General features: G+C 36.8%; 1 protein-coding gene across 1 annotated transcript; it reads left to right on the top strand.

Moving 5' to 3' along the window:
- The first annotated feature begins 1,823 nt into the window (after positions 1–1,823).
- LOC113411948 (olfactory receptor 2D2-like) lies at positions 1,824–7,822 on the top strand. The gene is made up of 2 exons (XM_026667259.2): positions 1,824–1,950; positions 6,844–7,822. Exon 2 carries the CDS (start codon positions 6,875–6,877, stop codon positions 7,820–7,822), a length of 948 nt encoding a protein of 315 aa, XP_026523044.1. The 5' UTR covers positions 1,824–1,950; positions 6,844–6,874.
- Positions 7,823–9,234: the final 1,412 nt, after the last annotated feature.

Below are 9,234 nucleotides of genomic sequence, written 5' to 3'. Positions count from 1 at the left end.
TTAATTCTAAACATACTCTTGGAATTTCTACTTACCATGGAGATCATTGTTAGGAGCCTCCAGGCCATTAGCAAGATTACTGGCCCCATTTGTGATAATACATGTTGGAACTGCTTACTTTTCATAGTTCTTAAGTGGTGGGAATGCCACTAGAAACTGACTATAATATTTCTACGCGTGGATAAGAATATTTTAAATATACAGTATATCAATATATTTTAGTTTATGTCAGTACTATCATTTTGTGTTTTTGTAGTAGTTGGAATAGGAATTGTACAACTAAATAATACAGCTCTTGTACAAGTTAAATGATGGACATTTTTCCAAACTGCAATGGTGGAGTTAGCTCTCACACCTTTTAGATGCAAATGACATTTTGAAAATTTCTGTCCAATTTGTGGAAAAAGAAATCAAGTAGATGACTTCAACCAACTTCTGGTTGAACTATTAACAAGACTCTTTTGGAAATCAGCTATAGAAAAGTTATCCAAGTCACTTTTTTCATTATTGTTTATATGCTTTTTTAATTATTAAGACATCAGCCAATTTCATTTGTATGTCCAATATAAAATATTTTTGCATATCATTCTGGCAGTCTGTCTATCTGCAATGACAGACACATTTATAGTTCACTTCTGGATCCATTGTTCACAAATATCTTTCAATGTGTCCAATTTTAAAACATTTTGCTAGCTTCTGTATTAGTAAGTCAAATTTAACTGTTCTTCTCATTTAATTGTTGATTTTACTTCCTTCAGGTCCCTTATACCGGTAGTTCAAAGTCAAAGTCTCATCCTATCATTTTTTAAAAAAGAGAATTCAAAACAAAAACATTTTTTTCCAGAAAAGCATTCTTATAATTAATTCCAAAATATTAATTCAAATCTACTTTGGTCCTTAGTTCCTTTGTAACTTTCCAAAATCAGAATTCTAATCACTATTTAGTTGTTTATTCTAAAATATTTTTAAAAGATTTTTTTTTAAGAATTGAAGGAAAATCAACTGGTGCTATAAAACTTGTTGATCAAAAAGTTACTAATATCTGAAACACAATTAACAAGCAATTTCCAAAAACAATTAGAACAGGAGGTATGCAAACCTAGTGTCCTTTTAAAAGTGCCAATCATGGTTTCAACAAAAAGATAGCTATTCCTTCATGTCCTATAGCTCATCAGAAACTGCTATCTTGATACCTCCTTGTATGTAGCACTTATAGGTCATCACAAATCCTCTTCTTACCCAGAGAACAATTACAAAGAGTCATTAATTAATTGGCTCTTCATTCCATCGCAGTTGTAGGCTCCTCTTTATTAGAGCCATTTCCAATTTGCCATTTCTTCTCTAGATGTCAATATAAAATCCTTCTAAGGAAGGTATCTTGTTAATCAACAAGATTAACTCTAGGCAAAAAAACAACAACATTATTATAAAAATTCCCTTTTCAAGAACTCCTCTGAAAGGGTCTCAAGAGGACCTTGTTATAAATGGCAGCCTATTTGTAATTTTATGGACAATAACAATCTACCTCCAAAACATGGAAATGACCCAGAAAAGTAGCCTCTTGACCATATTTCTGATAAGTGATTTACATTAGACCTTCAAAATCCACGTATCACTTCAATCAACCCATATAGAGTTCAAAATAGCTTGTCATCATTATTAGCTTTGGATATGAGTCAAAGGCAGAACAAAGTTCATGCTTCTTTGTTCCTATAGTTCCCAGGAGATGCATTGGTCCTTCAACTTGTGACAAAGGTATGTGTGCACTTTGGGATTTCCCAACTAGCACTTTCATCTTATAATGGGCTGTGTCTGACACGATGGAACTTCATGCTGAATGATCACTCCGTTTTTGTCTGATACTTGAAAGATCAAATACTTTTGGCAATGAAATCATTCCATATCTGGGTCTCATGAAGCCTGTTTATCTGGAAAACCAAAATAATGCAAGTAAATTCATACTTGGGCTCAATATGTTTTGTGTATTAATTTTCTTTAGGCAATGTTTGACCATTGGATTATCTGAGTAATAGCTCAGACAATAAGTGTTATTTAACGGATTCTTAAGTATCATGAAATGATGGATTCCTTTCACTGTAATAGGATTGTATGTCTTGATGTGAATTGTGTAATCCTTGATGATAAATGTATTTTTTTACAAATTTTTCCAAACAGACCTCATGGAATCCATAAGAATATATATTGAAATATCTCCAAGTATCAATGATTCTATAGATTCAAAATTTTAAATCCTATGGATTTGTAGCATAATTTTTCTCAGGAAAGCTTTTCTTTGCATAGCACACAGAGTGTTGATTTAAACAAGTTTTACCAAGAATAAAGAAATTTGATTGTATTAATCATAAAGCAAAGGTGCAGAGCTTAAGATTTCTGATACTCTAAAGTCCTTTCAAAAATTATCATCAATCTGTATATTTTATATATAGTGTCAGCAGGAGGAAACTATTTTAAATGTAAATGAATTAACTAGATGTAATTACCTAAAGTCCAATTCATTTTTCTCCTGGTACGCCATTAAAAGTTCTCCTGTGCTTTTTCTGAAAAACAGTTCATTATTGCTGTAAAATATACAGATTCTCCCTCAAATGCTATTTCATTTATTTATCCCAGTGAATTCTAAGAAAGTGGTTATTATATGTGGGAAATGGAAAATAGAACAGATAGTAATTTTTACACATCCGGCATTCTCTGATTCATTCATTAGCATATTTGACCCCGTCAATGTGAAGGTCAATTTCATATGTTATTTTCTAATAGCAGCAGACTTACAATTTACAGCTGAGATAGGAGTGGGTGTCAATATACCTTATGAAAAGACATCTGCACAAGGGGATTACAATTATTCTGTCTATGATCATAGCTTGGTTTAAATGCCAAAGAAAAGCATGCAACTCCGTGAGATTCTCAACTCTCATTTTCAAATCATCCCAGATTCTAAGTTTTATATTAGGAGGGGAATATCTACATGGGTACAGTATTTACTTCAGAAAACAAAAAGGTGACTGTATAGATGTTCAGATCTTTCAGCATTGAGTAAATTTCTAACCTCAGTATCAAACATCGTTTGCATATAGTACCATATTGTGTTATTCTTCTTTCAGCAACTGGTTACTTAGATAAATATAAGAGATTTGCAAAACTGCAGATTTTGCAGTGCAACCAATAAAAATCATATCAATGTGATCTGTGCTGTTTAATGGCACTATAAAAGTTTTCTCCCCCCCCCATGTCTCTCTCAATATGCCTAAGGTTAGTATTTGATTGGATGCTTATTGGTCTAAACTAGATATTAATTTAAATTGGGTACATGAAATAATCACTATTACCTTAAAGATAATAGAGATAAAATTTGGATTGAAATTTGGTAGAGATGAGATCAAAGAAAAAAAGAACTAAACCTTATTCCTACATTCCATAGTAGCCCACTCAAATTATTATCTGTAAGGGAAGAAACACAATGAGTCACAAAAACTATATTAATAATTTTCTGCTTCTCTACTAAAAACTATGGAGAGGAACTGCAATGAAAAGAAAGAAAAGAAAAAGTGGTTCTAATCACAGAGCAATAGATTTTTTTTCTATCCTTTTCTCTACCCAAGACAGAAATCTAGGAATTATGGAGCATATGGTTATAATGAAAGAAACAAGTCTAGAAATTAAAAAGAAAGAAACCTAAAGTACAGTTGAATAATAGATCTTTATATCAAACTAATTGGAGCTGTACTTTGATTATCTGTGCTTATTCTGATCACCCAACCTCAAAAAGGATATGGCAGAAAATGAAAGAAAAGACATTCAAAGCAAAGCAAGTGAGGGGAAATAGTGATATTATTATCATTATTATCATTATTATTACTATTATTCTTTAGGTGATAAGATAGGAGGTAATTTTGTTTTCAATGTGGAGAAAATAGCTAGGAACTGATTTTGTCTTCTTCCACAGGGTAGACTTTGAAATTTCCCTATGACATCCATGAACAAGATGTTCAAGATAAATAAAAGAATAAGTGCATATCATGCATCCTAATACATTACTTTTTCCTAACAGCCTTCCCCCTGCCCCCTCAGCATGGCCTGGTTTGCCTGGGATGATTAGGCTTGATGCCCTAACCTTTAGAAGATAGGGATGGGTTGCTTTAAGTTAGAGACCATAATCTTTCAGGCTGATCCAATGAAGACAACATTTTTTATTCCCCCAAGATGAGCGAGAGGGGAAAGGCACTTAGATGGCTTCAGTGTATAAAGGAGGACCAGAACCTGAGTCTTGTTCTGAGAACCTACGTTCTACTCCAGCATTTGAATATCATACTGCAATAGCTCTTCTTATATTAACTAATAACTAAGGAGAAATTTCTTGACAGAACAATTAATTAGTAGAATGTCTTGCCTCTAGAAATCATGGGTGCTCCAACAAGGAAGTTTTTCAGAAGGACAACTATCTGTCTAAAATGGTATAGGGTTCCCTACTTCAGCAGGGGGGTTGGAATAGAAGATCTCCAAGGACCATTCCTACTCCATTACTCTGTTATTCTGTTGTATTCAATGGGATTTCCTTCCAAACTACATGCTATGTTAAAAATTCACTGTTACATGATGCAGTAGCAAGATGTATATAAAATCAGTTATGTCTATTCACAGAGGTTGGGTTAGCTTTAATTGCTCTGTTGGGGGAAGCAGGGGAAAGATTACTGCCTTTGTTCCATGATTGGACTTTACTAAGACATCTAATGGACCCTTATGTTTTGGACACCTAGGTAGATCTTTGGTCTGTTCTAGAAAGGATTTTATCATTTCCTATACTTTAGCTATCATTGCCTCACATCTAGAATTGACTGGTACAGGTAAATGTCTGGATGTTTTGACTGCATTTTCCATTAGCTCCAGTTCGTATAACCAGGCATGTGGGGGGAAATGGTGTTGGCAGTGTGTGTGTGTGGTGTGTGTGTGTGTGTGTGTGTGTGTGTGTAGGATGGAGAGGAAAGTCTTTCTTTTTTTGAATTTATTCTAAGCCATTTAACAAAGTGGCTTCCCTCTCCTACAGTTGGCTGTTCTCAGGATGTAACAAACTTTCTCATTGTGCATCTCACTTCAAGGCAAAGTAGCTCTTCCTCTGCTATTGCAATTCACAAAACAATTGCTAGGACAGCTCTCCATTTTCTGCATCCATGCAGAGAGTACCAGACATGGAAGAAGCAATAAGCAAAATGTGTAAAGTGATGATTTGTAAAAGATCTGCAAATCAAGAGAGCCTGCATTTATTTTGCTAATGCATGGAGATCAGATCCTTATTTGTATTCAGAAATGGTTCCATTTTACACATATCTCACCAGATACACCAAGAGTGTTTTTTTAGAACTGAAGGTGATAGATAAATTAACTTCAAGCATGAGTAGGCAACTGGGTGACTCTTGGATGTTTAGAATGCAGCTTCTGCAACCTCTTGTCATTGGCCTTATCTGAAATTGACACATCTGGAGAGTAGCCAATTGCCTGTCCCCCTTTCCTTTACTGGGACATTGATATGCAACTGTACCAATACGTTTGTCCTTGCAGTTCTGGGCTTATATTATAAACAAAAAGGAATTGCTTATTGCAATATGCTGGAACACCTTTAGATGTCTCTCTGCTTATGGGCCTTTTCTGCAAAAAACACAAAAAGGGGAGGAAGGGGGAAGAAATTGTTTGTCTGCAGCTGTTTCCTTAAATAAACTATTTTGTTGCTTGGATTGTGACAGAAATCAATAACAGCAAGCAATTGCCCAGCCAATGTTTCCAGTTACAAAGTGATTGTGCAAAGATGGAGCATATCCAGACTGACAGGGAGAAGCTGGCTTGTAGTTGTAAAGCTGTGGACAGAATTACATCTGGAAGGCAGCAGGCAGAATTTCCTCCATATTACACCATTGTTATGCTAGATCTTGTAGCTTTAGTATAAACAAAATATCATGGTGAGGATGAGTCTGTTTTGGCGGGGAAAGGTCTGTCTATTTTTCTTTCTGTAAGCCAGGCAGTTGTGACTTATTTCAGAGAGACACCCGGCAGCTACCATTCTATGCAACTGTAGAAAGAAAGAAAATTATATTTAAGGCAGCACTTCCCAACCAGGCAGCTTTCAGCCAGATGGACTGCAATTCTCAGAATTCTTAGAAAAGATGGCTAGGGAATTCTGAGAGTTGAAGTCCACCTATCTTAAAGTTACCTTTTTTTTTTCTTTTTAAAGATCAGCATAGCTGTGCATGTCTAAACCTACATTCGTGCTTATCATGGCCATGCTGCTATCTGAATGTTTTGGAACAGGAACAGCAAGTCAGGGTGAGACCATTTTAATGGACCATGTCCACTTCCAAAGCAGGATCACATTGAAGTAGGATCCTGTCTAAAGCAGGTCCAGCCTTTTCTTGCTGCAGTGACTCTTATGCCTTATATTACTACTTTAGAAATGACAAAGTTTCTATAGGAAAAAAAAGTCAATGATGCAAATAAGGGAAGGAGGATTGGAAAAATAAACTAAGGTCTAAACCGTCTAGCAAACTAATTAACTAAATTAATTAAAAATTAATAAAGACAGCCACCTTTTTAAAGTGCTTGAGAGGAAGCAGTAGAATCACCAAGAACAAAGTGATTATCTGAATGAATGACCTGTATCCTACGCTGGAGACTGGAAACCAGACGATAGCATATTTCACATTAACTTCACTCTGGAGTCACGCCTTAGCAAACAATATGGAAGTATGTTACCTAACCAATGTTCCTTTGAGCAAAAGAGTGAATAATGGGAGCAGTGATAAGACTTTCTTCTGACCTTTCTTTTTTCTGTTTCAGTTCTGCAGGGTTTGGCTGGCTGGCACATGTGATGGAGATGTGCAATCAGAGCTCCGTAGCTGAGTTTGTCCTCCTGGGCCTGGCAGAGGGGGACATGACCGAAACTATGCTTTTTGTTCTCTTTTTGGTCATATACTTAGTTACCCTAGCAGGTAACTGCTCCATGGTGATGTTAATTGGGGTTGAACATCGCTTACACACCCCAATGTATTTCTTCCTCCTCCATTTGTCTCTGCTGGACATTTGCTATTCCTCAGTTACTAGTCCACAGATGTTGGTGCACCTCCTTTCTAGGCATAAAGCCATATCCTTTGTCCGGTGTGCCTTCCAGATGTATATTTTCCTGGTGTTTGGTATGGCAGAATGTGTGCTCTTGGGTCTCATGGCCTATGACCGCTATGTGGCAATTTGCCACCCCTTACACTATACCAGCATCATAAACTGGCACTTCTGTAGTTGGACCACAGGAGCTGCTTGGTTGAGTGGCTTCCTCAATTCCCTCATTGTCAATGTTTTTGCTCTGCGCCTGTCCTACTGTATCCAAAATCACATAAATCAGTTCTTCTGTGAGGTACCAGCTGTGATAAAGCTGGCATCTGGTGACTCTTCAGAGGCAGAGATAGTTGTGTTTGTCTTTGGCTCCCTTCTTCTGCTGCTGCCTTTCATCCTCATCGCTGCCTCTTATGCCCGCATTGGGATTGCCATCTTGCACATTCGCTCAGCTGAGGGCCAACGCCGTGCCATCTCGACCTGTGGTTCCCATCTCATGGTGGTGACCCTTTTCTATGGCACAGCACTCTTTGCCTACATGAGGCCAAGCTCAGTCAGTTCTGCTACAGGCCAGGATAAGGCTGTGTCTGTGTTCTACACGGTGGTCACCCCCATGATGAATCCCCTCATCTACAGCCTTAGAAACAAAGAGGTGAAGGGTGCACTGAGAAAATTATTAAACAAGAAAACAACCGCTCCAAAGACGTGACTCTGGTGCTGTCGTCAACTCTGTTCAAAAACAGAGGCTGAGAATAAGCATCATATCTGTAGTGAGCCAGGAATACAGAACGCTTGATTGATAAAAGAAAAGATCTTTGGAATTTCTTGTAAAGAATCCTCTTTAGTCTTTTATACATATTTAGAAATCCAGACCAAGCGTTATTAGATCTCTACAGAGCAAGGGTGGGATTCAAATTTTTTAACAATTGGTTCTGTGGGCGTGGCTAGGTGGGCATGGCCATGTGACTGGGTGCCTGTGGCTTCTTTTTGCAGAAACCCCCCCCCCCATTTTGTTTGCCTTTTGGCAGTGGGCTTTTATTATAGTTGTCCATAGCAGTTTGCAACTCATGAATTCACAAGGTGATGTTTCCTTTCCTTTTTAATTGTTTGTTATGAAAATCTTTCCAAGCTTTAATTTCTACATAACAGATTTGTTTCTTGATTAGTTTCTGTATATCAACACCAAGATCAGGAAAAACTAATTACACGATGGTCAGGAAAAGCTGTGAATTGCATTTTTGGCACAGCAAAATGTTTGATTACACAGTGAGTTGACCATAACCCTTTCCAGATCAGAACAGCTCTGCAGCTCACCCAGAGTAATTTGTTTCTTTATTTATCTATTTATTAAACATTTTCCATTCTCCTGCAAACAAGAAGACTTTTGGTAGCTTATGTAGATTATAATAAAACAATTTGGAACATCCACAATAAAGGTCAACATTAGTCAAAACTATAATAAATTGCCATTAAACCATGCCAACTGAAAGAACAATAAAGAATAAATAAACCATGCCAACTGAAAGAATAATAAAGAATAAATAAACCATGCTAATTGAAAGAATAATAATGAATAATAAAGGTAATTACTAAAAAAATACAGATGGCATAATTCAAAGAAGGTTCTTTGAAAAACTGTCTTCAGAGGTTTTTGAAAAGTCAACAAAAAGGGGGCTAGTTTGAGAAGTTTTTTTAAAATATTGCATTGACACACACATACGCACACAGAAGAGTGGGTCAATCTAGTCTCTAAAGCACCTGAAGGCAGGAATGGAAACTAATCAAGGAGAGAACCAACCTGAAACTAAGGAGAAATTTCCAGACAGATAGAACAATTAATCAGTGGAAAAACTTGCTTCCAGAAATTGTGGGTGCTCCAACATTGGAGATTTTTAAAGAGAGATCGGAGAACCATTTTTTCTGAAATGGTATAGGGTTTCCTGCTTCAGCAGAGGTTGGACTAGAGCAGTGATGCATTTCAAAATAGTTTATCACCGGTTCGGTGGTCATGGCTTGGTGGGCACACTTTGTGTGTGTGCATACACTTTGCACATGCACTTGTGCCAAGAAGTTTTCCAACTCACCTCCTGCAGTCCTGCACTCTCCCAGTCACTTCAGCAG

Source organism: Notechis scutatus, chromosome 2, assembly GCF_049901735.1.
Source record: "Notechis scutatus isolate UNSWTSFEM ecotype Mainland chromosome 2, rNotScu1.2, whole genome shotgun sequence".
Taxonomy (NCBI): domain Eukaryota; kingdom Metazoa; phylum Chordata; class Lepidosauria; order Squamata; family Elapidae; genus Notechis; species Notechis scutatus.
The sequence above is the reverse complement of the archived record's forward strand: the minus strand, read 5'-3'. Positions and strand labels throughout refer to the sequence as shown.

Coding starts and splice junctions, on each gene's coding strand:
- LOC113411948 (XM_026667259.2), top strand. CDS start 6,875: ATGGAGATGTGCAATCAGAGCTCCGTAGCTGAGTTTGTCCTCCTGGGC.